Raw genomic sequence first — 26,151 nt, 5'->3', positions numbered from 1 at the left:
TCTGCCTCCCCTTCGTAGTGATATGCTTTTCCCTCCGTGCGTTTGGTAGAACGGGCAGAGCTGAGCACTTCTTTTGTTGGTCGAATTTGCAAAAGTGGCTTTTTCTGGACCTTTTTGCTTCTACCGCCTCCTGGGCCTCTCCTCTTGCAGAGCTACAGCTTTATGTCGAATTTCGAGAGGTCCCACACGCTGGTTGACTGGTTTTTCTCAAATTTGGAGGACTTTCCAGCGATGAAACTTCTCCAAAACCTTCTCAATGCATTCCTCTCTGAAGCACGCTTCTTTTGAGCCCAAGAACTCCCACTTCTTCGCGATAGAAGTGCTTCTTTTCGCATTTTTCAGTGGAATTCTTGCTGGTCGGCTCTTGTAAATGCTCTTTCTTCATGCCTTTGCACTCCTCTTTGGCTGAGAATGCAATTGGGCATTGGCTACTATGTCCTCTTGGTGATTGAGGACTTGGTTCGAGTTTTCAGGGCTTGGTGAGTTGTGATTTTGCTACTGCAATTTCTTTTTGCCATAAGCTATTGGTTGGCCTCATGTGCCGCCTCTTTCTTGGCTCACAGGTGCCCAGGCAGTGCTACATGAGTCATTCTTTGGTTGGGTACTTTGCTGATTTTATTTTGGAGCTTTGAAAAGCTTTGTGAATGCCATCTGGAAACCACTCAAAGAGAGTGCAGCTGGGGTGCAGTGTGATTGCATCTGGACAACCAATGGAATTGCACTCGAAAAAGAGAATGCCTTTGGGTTGATCCTATGGGTTAAGTGCACTTATGTGATGGTGTTCTATGCTTGAAAGCCTTGCGAAGGCTTAGTGAATTGGGGCTGCGTGCTCAGTTGCAAGGAAGGTCTCCCAGATGCAACTTGTAATCATTTCACTGTGAAATATAAAGAAATACCGAAAGGGGCGCCACGGTGTTTGGGGCCAATCGGGTGCACTTGTCTATGTTTGTTGAGCAGGGGCATTCTAGCCTCCATCCCTTTTTCAGTGGTTTTGTTTGTGAACAAATGGGTAAATGCCAAATGGTGATCATGCAATGGTTTATGGTTGTGATATATGCTAAAGGTTTAGTTCCACTGCCCTCTGAGTGATTAGAGGCCGGTTTCATTGATTGTCAATTTACTGTGTATGCTGTAATTAAGTGGATCCTACCACCCTTTACGTTGTTGAGGCTGGTTTCAGTGGTTCCATTGCCGGGATCCATCTAACTTCTTCAAGAGGGGAGCCTATGGTTGGCTTGGTGCAAGTCCAACAGACTAGGTGAAGAAGACAGCTGTAAATATGTCACACAGGGAGAGATCCGTGAGCCTTACTGAGAAGGAAGAGCAGATGTCTCAATCCCTTGGTGGTGACCAAGGTGCAAGAGAGGAGACTAGGCATGTTGCAGAGCATCAGGATGATCGGATGGATGAGGAGGATGTGGAACTATTCAAGGCACAGATGCTGAGTTTCATGAGTGTTTTCACACAGTTCACACAGGATCCTCGCTTCCAGAAGATGATGAACTCAGATGTGCAGCCGAAGAAAAGGAAGCCTGATGATGGGGATAGGGATGTTGAAGCTAACAAGCGACCACGTGTTCAGGATCAGCCCTCTCAAATCCCCTATGGTCAGCAACAATCTAATACGATTCCGGGGCCGACTCAAGGTAATAATTTTCAGTCCATGGTTTCCGGACAGCAAGGAGTTTTGGCAAACCCGGTTCAGCTAGTATTTTGGTGGTGGTTCAGTGTTTCAAGCTATGGTCAGTTCACAAGCCCAATTTTCGGGTATGCCTGCTAGTCAAACAGTTGGGTTTCAGCCTAGTTTACAGCCCATGGGACAGAACATGATGTATGCAAATGTTGGAGCAGCCCCAGGGATGCAAACATGTATGCCTAATGCAGCAACATGTAACCTTGCTTTGGGAAATATGCAAAATTCGGGTGCTGGTCTGAATAGTACAGCTGTTCCTAATGCTGGTAGCATGGGGGATAGAGTGAGTGCTGCTGTCCCTTTTGCCCAGGCACCTATTTATGACTATTTGGCACCTCAAGGGAAGTTGAAGGACTTTAAAGAGGTAGGTGCAGCCGTGAAATTTGAGACATTCAGTGGGGTGTAGGACAAACTTAAGGCCTCGACCTTTTTGCAGCAGTTCGATGCAGCCTACACAGGAGGGAATTTCACAGAGTCATCCAAGGTATGCCGGGCTGCAAGTTTCTAAAGGGGAATGCACTTTAGTGGTGGACCACTATGCTTATGCAAAACAATGCACCAAACACGTGGGTAGGTTTCAAGCAGGTGTTTTCGGCTGCATGGCTTACCATGACTTTTGAAGTTGATATTATGACTGCTTGGCATGAGCTGAATTCCATTAATTGCCGCAATTTAGAGGAGTATAACAGAATGTTTTGGGCGGCTTTGTTGCTTGTTAGCTCCTACCAGCTTGTTCCCTTCACTGAGCAAGTTGAGAAATATTGTTGCGGGCTGCCTAAGGAGTTGAGAGACTACTGCATGAAGACTCAAGTCTCCAATATGTCTTAGCTAATCGAGAATGCTAGCATGGCATATGCTTTGATGCAAGGGAGGACTTCAGGGTTCAAAGGTGGACAAAAGTAGGAAGCTAAGAAAGATGACACAAATAAGAAAGCAGGGTTTTGATTTTCCAAAATAGAGAAGAAGGCCAATCATCAGAAGGCTGCGTTTGTTGCAGGGAGGCGACAAAACAATAAAAAGGCATCCACATATTTGAGTCCAGAGGAGCAGAGAACTCTCTATGAGGAAAAGAAGTGTTTCAAATGCAAAGAACCCGGTCATGTGTCTCGGGATTTCCCAAAGTGGAATGAGGAGAAGGCTGAGGCAAGCAAAGGCGATCAGAAGGGGAAGAAACAGAAGACCATGGCTGGGTTGATGCCTGATGTGATCAGTGAGCAGCCTCAAGGTGAGGAAACTGAGTTATGCAGAGCTTGGGGTAAGGTTCGGGACCAAACGGCTCTTGTTTTCTTTGATCTAGGTGCAAAGGCCAATTTTATTTCTCTCGAGATGGCAGCGAGATTGGGCATTCGAGCTGAGGAGATGGGACCGAGTTGTGAAGCCGGCATGGCTAACCTTGAGTTCACCACTCCTGTCACACCTATCATAGGGAAGTTACACTTACATATCCAGTCTTTTGTGGACAGCGAAGACTTTTATATTATGCCAATTGTAGGTTGTGACATTTTGTTGGGTATGCCATGGATGCATCGTTGGGATGCGGTGATCGAAGCCAAGAAGAGGAAAATTACAGTTTTGCATAAGGGGAAGACCCATGTAAATGACGCAAAATTAAAAGGGGAGTCTATCCCAGCCGTAACGGCTTTGCCATTAATTATGTAATGAAAAGTCATGTTTTTGCGTACATGGTTTTTGCTACAGAGATACCCCCTGTAAATGAAGAGCATACTGTTTCCCGTTTGGAAAAGCAAAGGGCTGTTTTTCTAACTGAGTTTTCAGATTGCTTTTCTAATGAGTTGTCTAGTGAGCTTCCATTAGAAAGGCCAGAGGACCATGGGATTGACATCATACCTGGCAGTAGTCCACCCAATAGACCACCTTACAGAGTTAGTGCGGCGTAGCAGGAGGAGATCATGAGTCAGGTAAATGAACTTTTGGAGAAGGGGCTGATTCAGCCAAGTTCATCGCCTTATTGCTCTCCAATTCTGTTGGTTCAGAAGAAGGATGGTTCTTGGCATATGTGTATTGATTACCACGCCTTGAATAAGATCACTAGTAAGAACCACTTCCCTATACCCTGGATAGATGATATTCTAGATAGGTTGAAGGGGGGAGCTGTTTTCAGCCGCATTGATTTGAAGAGTGGGTACCATCAAGTTCGCATACGTCTAGAGGATGTGCATAAGACGACGTTCAGGATTTCTTTTGGGTTGTATGAGTTTTTGGTTATGCCTTTCGGACTTACTAATGCTCGCACCACCTTCAATCGTATGATGGACAGGATCTTTCGAGACCACGGAGCCTTCGTGGGTACATTCTTGATGACATGATTGTATTTTCGAAAGATGAGGAGGTGCATCGGGAGCATCTCGCAATTGTGTTCGCTGAGCTCAGGAGGCAGAGGTTGCTCATAAACCCCAAGAAGAGTGAGTTTGTCATGGTTGAGATTCATTTTTTGGGGCATATTGTTTCCAAGGATGGGGTTCGTATGGATCCAGCTAAAGTGGAAGCAATATGGAGTTGGCCACAGCCAAAGAATTTGCACGAGGTTCGTAGTTTCTTGGGTTTGTGTTCCTACTACCGTCGTTTTATCCATCACTTTGCAAAAATTGCAGCTCCTATGCATGCGCTTTCCAAGAAGGAGAGACCTTTCCTTTTGAGGTGTTGAAGCGCAAGCTTACAATAGATCCGGTGCTGATTTTACTAGACTTGAGGAAGTCTTTTCATGTGCATGCGGATGCTTGCGGTAAAAATGGTATTGGAGCTGTTCTCACTCAGGATGGGCATCCTGTAGCCTATGACAGTCGCATTTTACAGGCAGCTGATTTGCATTTACAGATTTATGAGAAGGAGATGTTCGCTGTACTTCATGCTTTATCCACTTGGAAGCATTATCTATTGGGAGCTGATTTTACAGTACAGACGGATCATCAGTCTTTGCACTACTTCTTGACGCAATCTAAGCTCTTCGAGATGCACATGAGGTGGGCGAACTTCTTGTCAATGTTTCATTTTTAGATTGTACATGTTGAGGGCAAGAAGAATGTGGTAGCAGATGCTTTGTCCAGGAAGCCACAAGTTTCAGCTGTGACAATTGCTTATCACAATGAGTTGGATGTAATGAAGGATTACTATGCGGAAGATGAGCAATTTGCTTAAATATATGACCAACTTATTAATGGACAAAGGCACGAGCATTATGTGCTTAAGGATGGGTTTATGATGATGCATGGCAGGTTGTGTGTAACTAAGTAGCTAAGGCAGAAGGTCATGAGAGAATGACATGATCCTCCGTATGCAGGACATGGAGGTATTGATGCTACAGTTAAGGCAGTGGAGCATTTCTTTTATTGGCCTACGCTGCGTCACGATGTTGATGAGTATGTTCGCACATGCCTAACCTGTGAGAAGGCAAAGTATGATCGCAGGAAGACTCTTGGACTGTTACATCCTTTGCCCATACCCGATGGACCATGGGAGAGCATAGCCATGCATTTTATTTTTGATTTGCCGAGGACACCTACAGGTAATGATGGAATATGGATGATCATTGATCGCTTCAAAAAGCAGGCACACTTCATTGGTGTACGGAAGAAGATTGGGGCAGATCATATGACGAAGTTATTTATGCAGAATATATTCAAGTATCATGGTATGCCAAAGTCCATTGTGAGTGATAGAGACCTGCGCATGACTAGCTTGTTTTGGCGGGGAATTTTTGAGAATATGGGCAATACTCTCCTATTTTCTTTTGCTTTTCATCCACAGACTGATGGGCAATCGGAGGAGGCTAATTCCACAGCTCTAGATTTGCTGAAATGCTATGTTTCGGAGCACCAGTCACAGTGGGATAAGTTTTTACAATTGGTGGAGTATGCTTATAATAACACGGTACATTCCTTCATAGGTAAAGCTCCATTTGAGATAGTGGAAGGCTGACGTAAGATTCCACCCATCTTGCAGACAAAAGATCAGATTTTTTAGGCTGATAAGTACGTGGAGAGCTTGGACATAGCTTATTTGAAGGTGAAGCAAACATTGTAGAAGTCACGAGAGAAGCAGAAAAATGCAGCAGACAAGCACAGGCGTGACATTGTCATCAAGGAAGGTGATTATGTCTTGCTGCGTTTTCAGAAAGCAAGGCTGAAAAGTACACGGGGTTGTACTCGGCTATCCCCTAAGCTAAGTATGAGGTACTATGGGCCTTTCAAGGTAACTTAGTAGATTAATGATGTAGCATTTCGCTTACAGTTACCTGATCATTGGAAGATTCACAATGCTTTCCATGTGAGTCTCCTCAAGCCTTTTCAAGGTGATGTGCCTACGGGTTTGCCTTCAGAGATCCAGCCAAAGGTGGAAGACTTGGATAAGATCCTTGTACCCGAGCAAATCCTAGCACATAGGAAAAGGAAGGTAAAAGGTAAAGTTGTACGACGCTATTTGGTGAAATTTTGTAATTATTCATCATTACATGTGAAGTGGATGGAGGAGGACGAGTTGGTAGATACTCCTCAGGTGTTACAGCTTTATCTTGAGGCTTTTCAGTTGGAGCCTACTTTGCGTGGTTTTTATTCAGGTTCAGCAGAGCGCCAGGTGTCTATAGCATTACCTGATGCACAGGGGGAGTTAGCGCTTCCATTCTTGTTGTACAGGCCCTCTCATGTATGCTAGAGGACACTTGGTAGTTGCATTTTGTTTCACCCGAGGTATTGGTTGTTGACAGTATCTTCGCTGTGAGGGCCTCTATGATTGGTGTGCTAGCCACTTGGTTTCGATGCATCTTATGTGCAATGTATTATGTATGTGTCACCTAGGCTCTACAGATACATATTCATTGTTGGTTGACCTATTGGCGGTATTGGTACGCTATCTTTTCAGGTTTGGTTGGTCTGTTTCTATTTCAGCTTTGGTTATTTCATTTGCTTTTGATTTTTCCATTGCTACTATTTCTTTTTGTTTTGGTTTGCAGGCAATCAAGAACGTTTGCCTTCTTTCAAGAGGGGGGTCTGTCACGAGGACGTGAGCTGAGGGCTGCCATGATATCTTGCCTGCTTGAACAGAAATTGTGGGCTGAAAAAACCTGTCTTGAGCTAGAAAGATTTGGACGTGCAGGTCAGGCACTACAGTTCAGTCAGGGAGCTGATGTTCTGGTGAGGGAAGGCATGACCGTTCAACAAAGCAACAAGCTGCTATTCTGGTTGGTTTTGGCCGACCAAAAAGCTTCTAGGAAGAAGCTACAAGCGCAAGCATTGCATGCGCTAGAAATAGCATGCATTGCATGCAAGCACATGCTGAGTACCTAAGCATCCAGACGATGTTGGAGTGTCATCAACGCACCTTTGAGCTCTCAAATGAGGGAGACAAGGCCTTGGGTCACGGCACTATAGGAGATAGGCTTACCTGGACTGAACAGTTGCCTAGTCGGCAGTAAGTTTAAAGGACAGAGAACATTTGGTGAAAAGGAGCTGAAATAACTGCGATGACATGTGGCTAACTGCCATGACCCAGGCAATAGGCGCCTACAACAGCAACAAGATCCAGTAGTTTCAGGTCAGGTTCTCCACGAGATCAATCGGGATAGGTCCAGCAAACCAGTCGGGACAGATCCAGTAGACCAATTGGGTGTTTACAGCAGACTGGATTGATTGATTTGGCAGGGTCCAGGCCACCTTCATAAACTATAAATAGGCGGGTACTTCAGGCCATTCTAATGCAGTTACTGAAGCCTCTGAAGGCCCTGCAGATTGTGTAGAATGTAGCAGATATTATCCTTTGTAGATCTCGCTGTTCTTGACTGCTACTTTGCCCAGCACCTTGGCTTGGTGTACTTGGCTCATCCTTGAGCATTTTTCCGATAAATATATTGAGCTATTTTCTTCTCTACGTGTTGTATCTTCTACTTAAGTTTCAGTCCACAATTTTGAATTGCATGTATCTGCTTGAGCATCAATGCCGTAATCTTGTACAACCCATGCTCCTATGTTCCTCTTGCCAGTACTTTTCCGATTTCCTTTGAACAGATCGGCACTCTTCCATTATCAAACTCAGCCTTCATCTTGTTCTTTGTCATCTGGCTGACAGATACAAGATCCTTGCATAGATTTGGAAGGTAAAGAAAACTAGTGAGTACCTTTTCTTCACCTGAATCTGTAGTGAACGGAATGCTCCCCATTCCTTCCACTGAGCACTTTCTGTTGTCCTGAATGGTCGCATGTGAATCCGGAGGTGTAGGTTGTAGAACCTATTCTTGTTGTTGGCCATGTGTTTGGAGACTCTGCTGTCCGCATACCAGCCATCACTGTTCTCACTCATTGTGTGAGCTGAGCAGTGCTCAGTAAGACCAGAAAGAGCTACTCTTTCACCATGTTCACTGAATCTGATTTTGGCCCCTCCTTGGGCTTGGCGCCTTCATTTCAGTGTTGGACTGCCTTCTTCTTTCTGCATTCCTTCTCTATGTGACCTAGCTTCTCACAGTAGAAACATTCCCAATCCCAGTTCCTTTTGAGTCTTTGTCGCTGCTAGGCTTGCCTTCTTACCCTTCTCTCCTTTACCTTTTGCAAGGAAGGCCTTGTCACTAGATCCGTCGAATTTCTTTTTTTGAGTTTCTTCTTGTAGAATAAGGGGCACTAGTTCTTCAGAAGTGATTGGTACCGACCGCTGCCCTAAAAGCATGCTTGTAATGAAACCCTTGTAGTTACTCGGAAGCATGCCAAGCAAGAGCCTAGCCATCCATGTTGAATCCGTCTTTTGACCAACTCCACAGAGGTGATCTCTTATCACCTTCATCTTATTGAGGTGCTCTTGAACTGAATCCTCCTCATCCAATATGCATGATGTAGAGCTTTGTTTCATGATCACGACTCAGGACAATCTAAGCATTCCTTGATGTCCTTCACCTTCACTAGACCACCTTTCAATATCAGAAAAAGAAAAAAAGAAAGAAATTTTATTAGAGTCTTCGGAAGACCGATGGGTCTATGAGACTGAAAGAAAACCTGATACAAATCACAGTAAGGGTGGAGCTACTGAAACACCAAGGTATGCATACTTTACTTCTGTAAGAGATGGAGATGACACCAAGAAAAGTTCTTCACTGGTTACCAAATTTGATGTTGTCTTTATATACATCATTGGTTTTGACATTGAAGGCCTTGCACCGGATCCGTCATACTTCTTTTCCCAAGCTCTCTCCTATAGAAGCAAGCCCTGCAAGCACAGTTGTGACGAAACTCTTGTATCTCTCGGGAGCATGCCAAGCAAGAGCCTAGCCATTCTTGCCGAATCCATCGTCTAACCAATGTTGAGAGTTGATCCCTCACCACCTCCATCTTAATGATGTGCTTTTGAACTGAATCCCCCTCAACCATCTACATGATTTACAAAGGTCACAAATCCTCGCATCACTATTTCACCTCATACATGTCCTCAATTTCACCTTATACATGTCCTTGAGAAATATTATGATTGCTTGGCATGAGCTGAATTCCATTAATTGCCGCAAATTAATTGTGCAACCATTGCCTGCATGTGACCCATTTGTTGCATTAAATTCCATTAATTCCTAGTGGGCTCCCATGTTGCACACTTTGGCCCTAGGAATTAATTGCCTAGTAACTAGGCACACATTCACTATTTCCAAGGGCCCACTAGGAATTTTAATTTCCCAAGTCTCGCCCCATGGCCAGACCCTTGGACCCCAGAGGCTCAAGGCAGTCACACGTAAAATACGGGAGTCGCATTGAACTGTGAATACCACTCACAAATTTACTTCACCATCTGGCTCCCTTCAAAAAACTCAAATTGCTATTCTCATTCCTATATACGAATTTGTAATTACATCGAATCCATGATTTGAAGCAAAGAGGTATTTGTACTATTTTGTACCAAATCAAAACCTCCACAATCAGCTTCTAAACGCTGCATCCAGGGGGACAAGCCTCCACGGATGAGCTATGAATCTCACAAAGACAAGATCTTATGCAAACGAAGGTTGCCACTATTTTTTATGGCAACAGAGGGGCTCTGATACCAACTGAAATGAGTACCCAAGGTGAGGGTTAGCTAGGCCCATGCCTGGGTGTAATCCAGGTTCTACTCTGATGTTAAGACCTGCAAAACAATCATAGATTAGAAAGACCATAGAAGGGAGCTGACAGGCTCACCATCCAACCACAGATCCAGTATAAATCACCCTCCAAGCCTAAGGTTAGCCTAGCACTATGGCATGTCCATGATTACAACCCCTGCATCCCATACCACAGGAGTGCACCAATCCACGTGTTTGGCTAGACTAGGCATAGGCATGCCCAAGGTCTTGGTATCCCAAGGAGTCCATCCCAAGGGATCCCTGTAAATGAGCGACAGCTCATATTTATAGACTTACCCAAGGGTGTCCCTACCTTAAGGGCACCCATACATTGGGTGTTTGAACTAATCCCTTTTAAGCGGCCCAAAGCTTGGATCTAACCTATACGCCAGGTGTTCTAATTGACCCCTTTTAAAGGTTCCAATGCTAATGCCAGCTCCTGCTATGACCTTTGGGTCATAATAGTTCTCGTTCTAATGTCAGACGTTACTGAAATGTTCCCATTCCCTGGTAACTATGGAGAAGAGACCTGCTTCACAGGAAGCTAGAACAGTCCCTAGATGGATGTTACAAATTCTTACTTCTACTTTGTTTCTTTCTTTTTGCTCCAAGTTTTTGTTGTTTGGTTGGGCTTCCAAAGCTTAGTCAGTACTGGGTTTACTCAAGAGATTCCAGAATCTTTCAAAACCCAGATGGCATCTTATGCTTGGGTACTGATGAGAACGTAAGTGTAGCTTTGCTTACTAAGTTATTATTATTTTTAATTTTTCTCATGTACTCATAATTTTGTCTAGAGTCGCTTACAAATTCCCTTCTTTCCTTTGTTCTTTTGCTTGTTCTATTAAAAATATACAATTTGTAAGATTGGATATAGTCTAGTCTTATGAAGGTCTATGTATGCCTCTCAGGTGTTTATGATCATTGGTTATCTGATATCACGTTGTAACATAAAAGTAAAATTTTTGTTTTCCAAAATCCGGAAATTTTGGTTAGTTTTGATGGATTAGTCTAACTTTGACAGTGTTATGTAAGGGCATATCAATCTATGCCACTGGGTATTGTATTGTGTGAACCAAAAAATTCTAGAACATGTAATGAGTTTGTGCAGAATGCACTACATTAAATCTAGGTTACAATGGTTGGATTATGCTCTCTGCACACATTATCTCTTGAAGTCTATTATTATAACGACTAATCTGTTTAGGTTTTCCATATTAAGAATAGTGGTCTATAACCCTTATTGCTTTTTATGTTGATGTGAGGATGCTGTATTAATGTACTGGCATATTTGGTTTCCCCTTGTAGGTGACTTCAATATTAGAAACGTTGCTTGCTTTGATGAGCAGGGGGTGGAATCCATAGATGAATGCATGGGATGGAGCTATTTCAATGCTCAACTACTTAGTATATATGTATGTGGTGTTGCAAATTTATTTGTTGATGTCGTCGTGATGGTTTCAGGCAGCCCTAGCGGCAGATAATGTTTTTCATCATCTCACCTATGAGGGATCTGTAGACCTAGAAGAGATTGTTGACCCTGTCCAACGTGCTAGTCTGGAGGCTCAGGTAGCTTCTTTGCTCTCCATAGCATTTTTTTGTACTGCTAAATGTTGTTTTAAAATTGTTCCTCTATTGTATCTCTTTCAAATTGTTCCTCTTGTTGCATCGTTTAAAGATTCTCGTCAACATCTTTGCTCAAGAGACATGATTCCTGTGGCATATTTTAAGTCAGAACATAAAGCTTTCAATCAGCTTGATGCACAGGATATCCAAATGGCAACCAACTTATGAGGAATATACAAGGAGTATATGCTTGTTTTGCAGTCTCAGTTAGGTCTAAAGATTAACTTAAAAAAGAGAAGTCTCACATTTTTAGCCTAAACATATAAGCTTAAAAATGTAAAGAGATGATTGAGGAAACTATAGACGTTGAGGTGAAAGGAAAGGTTAGTAATGGTAAAAATACATACTTCATTCATTGCATGTGTAAAATAAGATGGTAATTGTTGAAAGTGTGCTTGCTTTGCGGCTAGAGTTTTACTCTATATACTTGTTTGTCGTGTTACCTTTGCCCTTCTTAGACTCAAATTTTGTGGACAAACATTGTCGACAAGTGGCAGTAGCAATATGACAACGAGGCAAGGTCTGTCCAAATGGAAGAACCCCAAGAAAAACTCAGCATAAGAAAAACTTTTGTTGAAGGGGGAGTTTTGAAGCTTAAATGTGCTGCAATCTTTTCTGCCACCACTAAGAGGTGCTTGTCATAGACCAGATGTGATTGGAGTGAAGAAAGAAAGAAAGAAAGTCTATTAACGTCCACTGGAGACCAAAAGGTCTATGGGACAGCTGAAGGTGCGGTGAGCGTGGGAGCAAGCACAAGATTCAAGAGTGATAAACCGCCACGTCAACTGTACTAGAGAAAAGAAAGTACAAGGTACTTGAAAGGTAGACCCTAGGACTAAGTGTCCTAGGTGTCACATAGGACTAAATGTCCTATGTGGCATAAAAGGCACTAAAACACTAGAGTGCCTATAACTATGCCTACAAGGCACATACCAGGGCCCATAGGGCATCACTAGAACTAGGAGAAGATGACCTACAAACCCCCCTCCATGGTATGGGTTGAAGTATTCTGGAAATGTCTCAGAATACCTAGTATTTTCTGGTCAGGGTGGCACATGTTCATCCAAAAGGATATAGCCACCTATGAATGTACAAGGTATGTCAGATCATGTAACAAAGGGAACCAAGTGTAAAGCCTGTCGGAAGACTTCGAACTTGGGACGAGGAAGTGCCTTTGTAAACATATCTGCTATGTTGTTCTCTGTGGGAAGGTAGGACAACTCTATGTCTCCTGCTGACAACCGCTCTCGAACATAATGATAGTGAACTTTAATGTGCTTGGTACACGCATGAAACACTGGGTTACGCGAAATGGCCAAGGCACTCTGGCTATCAGTGTAGACCATAGTGGAGGATGTCTAGCGAATACCAAGATCTGTAAGTCTGTCGAAGCCAAACACACTCTACTGTAGCAGTGAAGGCTGCCCTATACTCAGCTTCACAGCTAGACGTGGCAATTGTTGGTTGCTTATTGTTGAGCCAAGAGATACATGAACTGCCAAGCAAAAAACAATTGCCGGTATGTGACACTCTGGTGAGGCATTAACTGTCAATCCTGCTTTCTTTGTCTCCGAAGCAATGCGCTTCCTGCATTCTGAAATTTCATGCCCAGACTTGCGACAATAGTTGCATCTTTTCTTCTTTGACTTATCTGATGTATTTTTAGATGCATTGGAGGAATTGCCTCTGTTAGACCCATATTTAGGTTTGCCCATAGGCTTGGAAGCCTTGCCTCTTCCTGTCTGCTGTGAAGCAAATGCATGATCAGGAATATTAGCTTGTCTATTAGCATGACTTTGCTCTTCTTGCAAAGGCAAAGTGACTAGCTGATCAAAAGAGTAGTAGTCTGGATTACCCATGGCCACTAATCGAAGGGTTGTAGCAAACCCTTGATATGTATTTGGTAGTGCATTCAATGTGGTACTGACAAGCTGAGAATTTGGCACCACCTCATCAATATTGGCAAGTTGTTAAATGAGGTCCTTGACCTTTGTCAGGTATGCATCCATAGAGTCACCTTCATTCATACTGACTTCTTGCAATTGCCTTCTTAAATATGCAACACGTGCCTCATTGCGAATCTGATAAAGGGAAGCCAATTTGTTCCAAGCATCCTTTCCTGTCCATCAAGACCGGATGTGTGGAATAATGATTCTCTTACATGATAAAGCAATACAGGAATGTGCATTTGCATCTCTTGCATCCGATCTTGATTGTTCCTGAGTTGGAGGAGCAGCAGCAGGGGTGCTAGAGGATAAGGTATCTGGAGGAGTAACCTTTGCAGAGGGACCAGCAATAGGGGGAGCCACTTTAGCATTGGCTGGCCTCAGATCAATCCCATAAAGAATATTCCAAAAATGCCTTGCAACAAGAATGTGTTTCATGAGATAAGACCACATCGGATAGTTGGTGCCATCCAACTTATCATCTTCACGAAGAATGCCAAATAGATCATGATTGTTACCACCCATTGCAAATAGTACAAGTAAAAATGCACTGACCAAGTGACCGAAGGATAGCTGCAAGGCTTTAAACTGGAAAAATATGTCTTATTGTCCCAAATACTTGTGAGCCAACAACAGATATTTCCAGGAGGCTGCACTGGTCCTCAAGGCAACACGGTGCCTTTTCTTGCTAAAATGATAAAAGAGTGATGACGTGGCACAATGTGGCAGTCCTGAACCTGAATTTGACTGAAAACTTCAATTTTTGGAAGGATTTCAGTTGTCAACCTTGTCCAAAATGTTGTATATGACAAGTTGAAGGTCCAAATGTCAAAAGCCCTAAATTTTCCTGTTGGAAATTAGGGTTTGACAGTCAAATACTGTCAGAAAACAGTAAAAGACAGCAAATGTTTCTTGTAAATCAGCTTTTGGTCCCCTGAACTGAAGGCTGAGACCCAAAAGACCTCTGTAGGTAGAATATGACAGACCATGGAGCTGCTGCAGCAAGTTGAAGTGCAAAAGGCGGCTGGAGCAGAGCTGGAACAGCCCTTAGACGCCTCGAAATGTGTGCGTGGCTGCAAATGTCTCTTGTGGAGGGTTCTGGACAACAGGTCGCGACAGCAGGACGCCGGCGTCATGCGGATGGCTCTGGAGAGGTTGCGGGAGCTGGGCGCCTGGATCTGAGGCTGGTTGAAGTGATCTGCAGCACAAAAATGGTGACAGATGGCGACGGGTGCTGTAGGAGACCTCGAAAAGATTGCAGCAGGACCTAGAAGCAGTCGCCTCAGCTGGGAAGCAGCAATGAGGCAGGTTATGGCGACAAAAAGGCTCTGGAAGCCTTGGACAGCAGCTGAAGAGGCTCGAACAGGCTGGAAATGTGATGACCAGCAGGGCAGCAGACTCCCTATGAGCAATGGAGGACTCGGGGCTGAGGAGAGCTGGAAGACAAATGCAAGACTTGCTCTGATACTACTGAAGGTGTGGTGAGCGTGGGAGCAAGCACAAGATTCAAGAGTGATAAGCCGTCAAGTCAATTGTACTAGAGAAAAGAAAGTACAAGGTACTTGAAAGGTAGACCCTAGGACTAAGTGTCCTAGGTGCCACATAGGACTAAATGTCCTATGTGGCATAAAAGGCACTAAAACACTAGAGTGCCTATAACTATGCCTACAAGGCACATACCAGGGCCCATAGGGCATCACTAGAACGTGGAGAAGATGACCTACAACAGCAAGAAACCCTCTAGTACATCTGCTTTAGGGAGGGCACATGGCAGCTCCCAAGGAGTGCAAAAAGCAACCCATATTATTTAAAGTACCTACATGATATTCTGGAATAGTAAACAGCCATACATCAGTTTAAGACTGAGAGTCCTTTGGTTTTGATTTAAACTCTCTGATTAGTGCTATGCCTTCACGGTAAACTGCCCATTTTCCATCCTTTTTGGCAGCCCTGACTTTAGTTAATTCAGTTGCCTTAATCTTGAGTTGAGCTTGTGTAAGCTCCTTTGCTATCCATACCCTTCAACTTGTAAGATTGTTGAAGAAGCTTGATCCGCATATCTTCTGACTTCAGTGTAAGGATTGCATGACCTCTATCGTGCAAAATACAAGCTGGCTTGGAGTTGTCATCATATTGCACATCATCATTCACCCATTCAAGGTTGGGCAAGCTTGCTTTAATCTTTGTCAATATTTCACTATATGTGTCCTCCTCTTTGTACCTTCAGCGCATTATCACATCTAGCTTCGTGTTTCTTAATCTCTGCTTGAATATCAGACTTACTTGCTTTGTTGTCCACTTCCACAATCACTTTCTTCTTAGCAGTTTGTACTTCAGTGTGAACAAGATCTTTGAGTATAGAGACTAGCTGCGGGGTAGGGGGGGAATCCTTACAAGTTTTTACAGCCTCATCAATTACTGCCTGCTGACCAGGCCCTTTCTTTACTTCTGCCAGCTCCAATAGTAGCTCTCTCACTGCCTGCTGTAGATAAAAAATCTTATCCTGTTGCTCGAGGAGGTAATTCCGTGCATATGGAGAGGGTGTCATGGCTGCAACTGTAGAGTACGGAGTCCTGATGGATGTTGAGGGAGTTGAGGGGGACTTGGAGGAGAGGGTAGGCTAATCCATAATTGGCTGTTGTATTTTTTTCTGTGAAAATTTGATCCAAGTGGTTTCCGACCTTGTTTTGTTCTGCAGCAGTCGGATCTGTGTTGGACTGTGGTATCTGCTGATTTGAATTTGTATATTGATCGATAATCATGTACGAAACAAGTACAGACATCGAATAGTTGTACGGACTACAGATTTGTACGGTGTTGAAGCTGATGTAGATACGTACGGCGTTGAGCTGGTACTACTAGTACGGTACAGCTATTGTACGGCGAAGGTATGACGTAGGTACCTGTACCTAGCAGCACTGTTCAAAAGACAATGCACATACAGATGTAAAGGCGTTGTACTGTAGTGTACGGATGACAGCCCTTGTACGGATGGGCTTCACGCAAAATGTACGGACGAGCAGATTGGCGCTGGATGTATGACGGATTCCACTGTACGGAACAATCAACTGTGGTTGTATGGAATCGTCCGTACAGATTGTACGGAGATAATCAAGGTGAGCAAGGTGAGCGAACTGTAGCTCAGGCTGGGTGTAACGGGCTGGGAGCTGGGAGCCAGGAGCTAGGCCGGAAGCTCTGGTACCAAATGTTAGACAAAGAGAGAGTGAGAGAGCAAGAGAGCTGAACGTCAGATTGCAATAGATGAAGTGACTGAATACAACAAGAGGGAAAGGTTTTGTCTAAGTGACAAAACCTTATCCTTCACTAACCATAGTTAGTGAACTAATTGTGGCTAGGGGAAAAAACCTCTAATGAGGGAAAAGTGCCCCTAACCTACTTATTACATTACATTGGTCACTGCTAGAATATAATAATAATTTTAATAGTTTCTTGTCTCAGTTTGATTTGGCCAGTTCATTGGCCTGGCTGTTTCCCTTGGGGCATCTGCTAGCCCAGGTAGTGGCTTTGTATTCTTCGATCTTGTAACCGCCAAAGCCTGAACATTTCTTTGGTGGCATTGATTGTTGTGGTTGTACTCCTGATGGATGGGCTCGAGATAGACCATATGTACTCCTGGAGGAGGTTGTTGCTGATGATTTTGATTATTTCTTCCGTCATATTGAATGATGGGTATACCTCTCTCTTCCGTGTGCTTGCACCAAAGCTCTCAGGGTGGGCCTTGCCTATGGCCATCCATACCACAGTAGGTGCAGGCTTGATCTTGCATTTGCCTTTGCTGCTGGTTCCCCCATGGTTGTTGATTTGGCCTTCTTGGAGCTGCATTTTGATATCTTTGTTGTGGTGGTCTTGCTACTGCTATTTGATTAGCAGGTATTGCTGGTGCTTGATTCTATTGTTGCTGAATGTAAGGTGGTACTCTGCCTTTGTAATTGGGGTTGTATCAGCATCTTTCTTTATCGTGATTGTCCTTTTTGCAGAATTCGCATGGAACGTTTTGTTGTTGTGGGGGTGGCTTTAAGCTTTGTAGTTGGTCTTTAATCATCTTTTCCAACTTGGAGATTTTCTATGTTGTCTTTTTTGCTGTGGATTTTTCTTTCAGCTTTTGCTTTTTGTCTTTCTTCTTTTTCTTTGATTATTCCTTATCATCCTCATCATATTTTGATGAGTCATCTTCCTCATCTGTATCTTTCTCTGCTTCACTATTCGTGTCTGTTTCTGAGTCTGTCTCTGAATTTGAATGGCGTTTCTTTTTGGTCTTCTTGGATTTTGATGCTGTACCAAGCCTTCTCTCTGCTCTCTGGGCAGCTTCCACCATATTATTAAAGTCATTTGCTCCTCCCAGTTGGTCCCTGCCAGCTACTTCAGTTCTCAACTTCTTGTTTAATCCTTTGCAGAAATAGTCTCCTAGGTGCTCTTGGGTAGGTCTTTGATTTGTTGTTAGTCTTCTGTTGAGATTTCTAAACATCTGTGAATAGTCCTCAACCATGAGATCTTTTTGTTTCATTGTTCTCAGTTTTTTCAAAATGTCCTCTGGTGTTCTCTCTTTTCGAAAACGGCTTAGGAAAGCAATCTTTAATTCATCATAAGTGTTAAAATGTGCAATACCATACTACATAAACCAATTCAATGCTTTACCATTGAATGTGGCAGCAAATTGCTCTTTCTTGGTCTCATCTGGCAGTTGTCCAAATCCACTAGCTGTCCACCTTGTCTCAAATTGCCGAACATGGCTGTCAGGATCTTGACCTTTCTTGCAAGTAAACTTTGCAGCTTTGACTAATGGGTTCTGCATTTTGTGCTGAGGTTGAGCTTGAGCTTGAACTTTGACAGACTTCTTTTTCTTCTTCTTTGGAGGTGGTGGGAGAGGGTTGAAATTCAATTGCTTCCTTGCAGTCACAAAGACACTGCCTGCAATATTAGTGGCAAGTGTCCTTTGGAGTAATTCCTGTGTTGGAGTGGAGAGCATCAATCTTTCTAGCTCAGTTTTTGCTTCATGCACTTCCTGGCTATGTACGGAATTATCAGAGGAACTTGTCCCACTAGGAATATAATAAGGGTCGTGAAAGATATCCTCTGGATCATCTGTGTAAGAAGCAGCCTCTACCCGAGCTCTATTTCGTGTAAAATATGCTATACCAATATGGCGAGGCGACGTTTCCTCTCCGAAGCTATTCGACATGAGCTAGTTGTTCCATGAAAGGAAAAGGAGATGGAGGATTACAGCAGCTTACCGGGTGGTGGAAATGAGCTGTTGTCAGCTAAGCTTTGCATGCTGTCCTGACATTGGAAGTGTAATATTGATGATGTGATCTTCTTTGCCGATTGTGATGTACTGTGCTTGTTTTGGTGCGTTGTTGATGTTGTTGCCGTACATCGCTTTTCTAACAGGAGTTCGACTGTCAGCTGTCTTTTGATTGTTGATGCGCTTGCTGGATTCAAACCATGGCTCCTATAGTTCCGCTGAATGACAACTTACATACAATCTACTCCAAGTGCTCCTTGGCGGAGTAGTGCTTTTAATACGGATATGCACGTATGTTGAAGTACCGTTTAGAGATCCTCCTCTACTAGTGTATTCACTAGTATAGATTTTCCTATATTTTTCGACATTTGCTACCGTATGCGGTTTCTAATGCCGTTTGTAATCGTGGGCATATTCGTCGGCTTTGTATACACATGTGCGATCCTACGACACAATTGTGCGCTTGATGTTTTTTAGAGTTGTTGTTTGGATGTCTCTCTGTTTGTTGTTTCACGTCGTAATTGACAGTGGTTGTTGTTGTGTGTTTAGTGAAAACCGACAATTCGGGATAGGAACGCTTACAGGATCGCTAATAGTGTTCAGAGTGTCTTCAGACAAGTGAAAAACACAAGCACATCTCCACTCCTGACAACAAGATGCCAGCAGTCGGAGTATAGTCGGACTATAAAAGACTATCACAAGATGTAAAAATGCAAAAAGTAGTATGCTTCTTGTATATTATGTTTTGACAGAGAGTACATCAACTCTAACAACTCAAACACTCAACAGGAGCTGATACAAGTTTTTATAGGGATCCGATATCAGTCCGACTGTTGTAAGGCAACAATAAGTTACAAAATGTAAGAGTCCTAGTAAAAAACATTATGTGGTGGATCAGGCCACTAAGGAGTGCTGTTAGGGACGATTACAACTGTCCCTTCAGTTAAAAATGATCCCCACTACCTTGTTCTAATGACTCCCTCTTACCAGAGGTGTATTTAACCTATCCCATGGTTAGTGTTCCGGTGGGTGGAAGGGCTATGCCTTCAACAGAGGCTATTATAACTAAGCTGGAGGGTGCAAATCCCATGAAGATCGTGTGATGTATATGTGAAGAAAGACCATGGGTCCCACTCTCATGAAGGAATCTCTCATGGCCATTGTGGTGTGCATTGAGCTCTGAATTGCGGCCATGAGGGTGTGAACCATGTCCTACTTGATAATGGGAGGGACTGAGTGGCATAATGTTTGTTAGGTCGAGCCCCTGGTATGGTGTTGTAGGCTAGTACTAGTTAGTTCTAGTCCTATTAGTTCATTATAACATGGATTGCCCCATGGGTTGCCTAGTCAAGATTTAGGGCTAGCCTTATGAAGGCTCACTCCAGTTTCACTTATACAGAAATACACTTCAGTCCAGGTTCAACTCTTGCTTCCTTGCTTCGCATTTCTACTCCACTGCCTCCACACAGCCCTATAGTACCAAAGCAATATTTCAGCCCTCCACTGTGCTTCTCAACCTGTTTGAAGCTCTCTTGTCATGTGAAAGTTGGAGCTGCACCCCCTGTCGACCTGCTGTGCCACCCTCGACTCCCTTTCTGCACAAAGACGAGTCATTTCCTTTCTGCAGCCACGACCCTCAGCTTCCTTTCTTCCTCCTGGAGGTGCCTTTCTGCACATACACAATTAACCCTCAGCTTCCTTTCTGCAGCCGCCACCCTCAGCTTCTTTTCTTCCTCCTGGAGATGCCTTTTTGCTGTACGGCTTCTCTGGATTCTGGAACAGCCTTAGCTGTTTCTTTTCTGTACGGCTTCTTTTCGAGCAGATTTGAGCTGTTTCTTGCTGTGCGACCTTTTCTGGAGCAGCCTTGAACAGTTTCTATGCTGTTTGACTGTAGGTGGACCATTTCTAAGCTCAACACTTGCTGTTTTGTTTTTGTTTTTTTGCAAAAATGAGACTTCTATTAAGTATTAAAGAAAACCGTTAGAGCAAGCTCCATACGGGAATTCAGGATACACCATGCAATGCATGAAAAGCTCAAGAGCCAAAAAGAAAGGATTGGGGCTGATAGTGCCATCTCAATCCGGTAGCAACGTCCGAGAAAAAGGGAGAACCCCTCCAAACTCAAAGAAATACAGTCCTCCTAGAAGAGGCTGCCCGTGAAGGGCCCTGCATGCTAGCCTATATGGCTATCGAAGTGTGAACCATGTCACTCCAAATACCAGTGAACACCTGTGATGGGTGTATCTGGGTGTCATCCAAGGCCTCTGTGCATCTGGCTCTCCAAATGTGCCAAGAAGAAATGCTAGCCAAAATCTCCTAAGAGGTGACCACTGAAACATGTGAAGCCCTGAAAGGAGTATGTGGTACATCCTGAAGAGAGCAGGGCTCTATCTCCTGTCGGCGGATCGAGAGTGCCCAAGAAGAAGGCTCACCTTCATAAAACACTTGGGGCCCAGTAAGGGATAACCATGCGACCGAGCCCCAAGTCATGAAGAAAGGGGAAGTATGAAAAATGCTGAGTATCCGAGCAACTCCTTTCCAAACAATTCTCGCTTGATTGCAGTCCCAAAGGCAATGTCGCACTGACTCCTCTGTAGAATGATGATGAGGGCAAGTGGGATCAGCCCCAAATCGTGATCTCCATAGGTTCACTGCAATCCCTCCATGAATAGAAAGCCAAAAGAAAAGAGTGATCTTTCTATTTCTGAGGGATTTCCAGAGCCTCCTCCAGAAATTCCTACGCAAATCTGCGGTGATGAAGAAGCTATGCCAATGGGGGGCTCTGGAGGGAATCCAACCTCTACTGCTTAGCTGAAATCTCCTGGCATTACCAACCGTGAAACAAAAGAAGGGAATCCCCCTCTCTTGGTACCCATGATCTATCCACTCCCACTCTCCTGGGTCCCACTGCAAGCACCTGATAGGTGCACCTTCATATAACCACAACCTCCAGGATCCTAGGGCCAAGAGCAGAGGGTCGGGGTCTAAGTACCACTGCAAGCCCGCTCCGTGGTTCACAAAACCAGCAATCTTGACAGGCTGAAAGGCAACCTCTAGAAGAATATTGTGGATCTAGAGAGTATACCTCGATTCCCAACGTCAAAGACCAAAGCATCTTCCCCGAAACCTCGAAGAGCGATCACCTGTAGAGGAACTGATGTCCTTGAAAAAGCTCCCATCCAAGTGGTGGAAGTAATAGGCACCTGAACTGTCCATTCCATCGGGATGGCTGCATCTATCTGCTGAATCCTGCGTGCTACCCCTTTGAGGTGACTCACGGACTGTAGTCTCTGATCCTCAGGTAGCTTGATAAAAGCCTTCCAAGTGCCTACTGTGTAGGCGGGGCCTCTCTCCCATCCAGACCACTGCATATAATGGGAAGTGCCCAGAGGTTTGCCATGCTCATCAAGTATACTATCGTTCCAAATGATCGGGTGCCTATCAATCTCTTCAAGGGTAGAGGGCGGAACCCTTCGAAGAGTGTTCCTGAAGCTCCCCCAAGCTTTGAGGATGGCAGTCATGAGAGGAGAGGCAGGAGACTTGAGAGAGGCGGAAGAAAAAATCCAGCGAGGGCTGTCCACTCAATCATCTCCTAAGGTAGGTGTGCAAGCAGCGTCCAAAAAAGAAATCCTTCCAAGGTTCCTGCCCAGGCATGAGTCCCCTCACCACCACCTTACAAAGCAATGCCCTGCACTGCAAGTCCGGGTCAATCATATTAAGTCCCCCTTCCCATGTAGGGAGAATAATGGTCTCCCAAGCCACCCTCGCTGCAACATCTGCCGTGCCATCAAGTCCACTCCAAAGAAAATTCATGACTAGTCTAATGAGTTGAGTGATGCAATCCCTTGACCGGCACCAGCAAGAACACACAAACCAGGCGGTGGCCAAGAGAACCTGGTTCACTACCACAACTCTAGAGGCAAGGTCGAGTTTGGCTGAGCTCCAAAAAAGGAGCTTTTTCCTTATACTTTCTAATACTGGGGCAAACTGCTGTGCTGGAGAGATGCCCAATCCTACCTGGTATCCCAAATACCTGACATGAACACCCCTCTGAATCCAAGAAAAGCCAATGTCAACTTCCCAGCCTGGAGTATCCTCATCACTGATCCAAAAGCCAAAGGATTTATGCCAATTGATGTGTGCCCCCGCAGCTGTCGAGGAGTAGAACTGCCATCCTCTGCCCGCTCTACATAGCCCACTCTCTGGCTTCCCAAAAGGAAAATATATTATCAAATATGCTCCTGCCATGCAGAAAGCATGTTTGAGTATCATGGATAAGGTTTGGAAGAAGGGGCTGCAACCGGATGCTGATCTCCTTGGCCAGGATTTTGTACAGAGTGCCCAAAAGAGTGATGGGTCTCCAATGGGATACAAAATTCTTGTTGCCACCTTTTGGGATAAGGTGTATGAGTCCCTCGATTAGTGAGTCAACCATCTCACCCGATTCCCAAATGCCCTGTAGGGCTGAAGTAATATGATCACCTATCATATCTCAAAAGGCTGTAAAAAAAGGAGTAAGACCATCGGAACCAAGGCATTTGCCCTTATGAAGGATGGAGATAGCACTCTTGAATTCTGTGTTGGTAAAACGTGCATCAAGTGAGCATATCATCTCTAGTGTGACCAACACAGGTAAACTTTGCCAAATCTGATCTCTAGCCACATCTCTGGCTTGTGTGTCAGGATTTGCGAAAAGAAGGGAGGCATAGAAAGTTGTTGCTAAGTGCATGATGGTATCCGGATGAGACTGCAAAATGCTGTCAGAGTCAATAAGCTGCGTGACACTCTCTCTACTATGTCTGGGACCAAGTGTAGAGAAAAAGTGTTTATTGACTCTCCCTCCCATTTGTATCCAATAGGACTCCCCTACATGGAAGGCATACTCTGCTCTCTGATCAAGCAATGTCTGCAAGTGAGCCCTTGCCGTAGCAAGGCGCTCCTGTACTCAAGCATCAGATGGTCATTTCTGCTCCTCCCTCTGCAAGGCTGCCAACTGCCGGCGGATACCAATCTCCTGCCTAAGTATCTCACCTCGCCGAGCACTAGCAATGGAGTGAAAAGTCGCTGATACTGGCAAGTGCTGTGGCCACATGTGAGGGACCGGCCACCCCCCCTGCATCTGAGAAACCCAGATCTCCAAGACTGCCTCTGTGAGGGTCTCATCCGTGTGTAAGGCATCGGGGATCCTGATACTGTGAGACCGTCCTCTTTGATGGGCTATGAGATGGAAAAAACTAATGGAAAATGGTCAGAAGTGGAAACACCAGGTGCAATGCAAACTGTCCCCCCTCTATCAAGAGCCCAATCATCCACATAGAATCTGTCAATCTGGGCATGGGTAGGCATCTGCACCCTATGGTTCGACCATGAAAACAAAAGTGACTGACACTGAACATGAAATGCATCCTCTGACCAAACATCTCTGCCACTGAACTTGAACGAGAAGGCATCCCAAGCTGCTCTCTTGAGGGAATGAATACCACCTTCTCTGCCTCCTTGTTTATTAGAAGGTGCCTCAACCATGTTGAAGTCACCTCCAATAATCCACGAATCTGCAATGTCAGCCCACGAGAGCAACTCTTTTCAAAATAGAACGCGGTCCCCTCTGTTGTTCGGAGCATAGAGGTTGAGGAAACCAACCTTACGTCCATCAATCAGAAGTAAAACCCACTGGGCCTTGGAGGGGGTAATGGTACCGTGTCCAATGATTAGAGGGAGAATAGAATCTGAAACTGATATGCATGTACCTCCTCCGGTTCCCAAGGCAGGAAGCCAAAAAGTCCGGCCTGAAAGTAGCTTACTTGACTTGGAGTAATCTTTGACATCCAGTTTGTGTTCCTGAAGAAAAAGCATGTCTAGGGAACCACCTAAAACACCTGGATGGGGCTGATTCCTGATTAGCTATCTGCGACGGCGATGAGGGATGCTGCCCAATCCCTATATATTCCAACTGGCTATCCTCATCGGCGGGAGGAAGTGGGTTGGAATACCTTACCCAACCTGGTGGCGGAAAAAGAACCCTCCACCGGAGCTGACCTCCTGTCATACACACGAGGTCCAAGGGGAGGAAAGTCCACAGGTGAGAGAGAGAAAGATCTCTCAAGAGGGATGCCGATAACTGGCTCTCCGAAAGTGGAAGGTACAGAATCATCATCTGGGGGGTCAGAGAAGTTCTCCAGAGCGAAAAAGGAGTTTCGCTGAGCCAGTCCTGGGGAGGGGGTGCAAAGGATTCCTACCGAAGCAAGGATAGAATGTAAGACCCTCTTCCCTCTATCCACAGAAGGAGGCACCTGTACTGAGTCCTGACCAAGAAGTGCTGCGGATGAGGCGCCAACAACCTGGGCTGCTGAGGAACGTATAGCATGATCCTGGGTTGGAGTCGAACAAGGCTCCTGAACACTAGTCTCCTCCCAAGGCTCCAAGGGGGTAGCCTCCGAAGCGGTGGATGTGTGACCTGAAGTAGAGGGCCTAACCGCGACTGGAACCCATTGTGGGCAAGAGGTGGTGCGGGGTGCAGGAGGGACTCGTGTAGCCCTTGAAGGGGGGGGAACACTTGCTGTTTTGGAGCTCTAACAGCCAGCAAATCACCTTTTGGAAGGCGTCTACTAGGAGACACCTGCTCCTGTGCATTTCAGAGCTGCACTGCTCCATTTCGAAGCCCTTTTTTATGTAATTTTGTGGGGAAGCTATCTGTAGAAGTTCATTTTGCACTATTTTGATACCGGTTATCTCAGTTTTGGGGTTGAAGCCTCTGTTTTGAGGTAGATTTCAGCTCTGTTTACTGCTCAGACTGGTCGAGGCAGTTCAGCATTGTGTTCTTCAGTTTGGATCCTTATGGAAGGAATTGTGCAGTCACTTTTACTCGGAGTGGAATTTTTCCTACAGTCAGTTTCGGTGCATAGGAATCTCAGTCCTAAATCTTGTTGCATCTGCTGCACTTGCTATGCAAGCTTTTTTGTAAAGAAGTTAGGCCTGCCTTGGCCTTTTTTTTGCAAATTTTCCCTCTGCATATTGGGGCTTTTGTCTTTGCATTAAGGCGTACGTGTGTCGTTTATTTGTAGGTCAGCGTTGTACAATTTGCATCAGCGCCAGACACCTCTCGTACAAAGTTGCGCCATCCGTCCGTACAACGTACGGAATCATCCATACAGCCATCGTCGTCTATACACGCTTGTACCTACACGGCTTCAATACATGCATGTCATTCCTACACGTCCGTACAATTGACGCATCTTTCGTACGATTGAGGCCAAAGCGCTAGTTTTGTGCAATCTATTGACCTTGTGTGGTCAGAATCAAACATTTGCACTTACCTTAGTGCAATCATTTGATTCAGTCATATTTCTTTGGGTTTTCGAATTTGTGCCTTGGCCGCGATACAAACAGTGGCCTCTTTGGCAAGCTTGATGGCACCAACTACTGATGTGGTCATACATGATGTCTCATGTATTTGTAGCCAAGATATCATTGCAGCTTTTGGGTTGAGACCTCTGTAATAGGCACCTACCCATCATTACGGGTGGTGGTAATGTTATCGACTCCT

At 44.7% G+C, this 26,151-nt stretch overlaps 1 protein-coding gene across 2 annotated transcripts in view; it reads left to right on the top strand.

Moving 5' to 3' along the window:
- Window positions 1-26,151, top strand: part of LOC147895841 (uncharacterized) — a 161,892-nt gene that overhangs the window by 103,550 nt on the left and 32,191 nt on the right. For both annotated transcript variants that reach the window (XM_087382900.1, XM_087382899.1), the window contains exon 13: window positions 11,238-11,342. In XM_087382900.1, the coding sequence (XP_087239026.1) occupies window positions 11,238-11,342 (105 nt within the window). The remainder of the gene's footprint in view (window positions 1-11,237; window positions 11,343-26,151) is intronic.

This window comes from Dipteris shenzhenensis, chromosome 12 (genome assembly GCF_047967505.1).
Source record: "Dipteris shenzhenensis isolate YYH24624 ecotype China chromosome 12, Dip_SZ_1.0, whole genome shotgun sequence".
In the NCBI taxonomy this organism is placed as follows: Eukaryota; Viridiplantae; Streptophyta; class Polypodiopsida; order Gleicheniales; family Dipteridaceae; genus Dipteris; species Dipteris shenzhenensis.
This window is presented reverse-complemented; position numbering and strand designations above follow the sequence as displayed.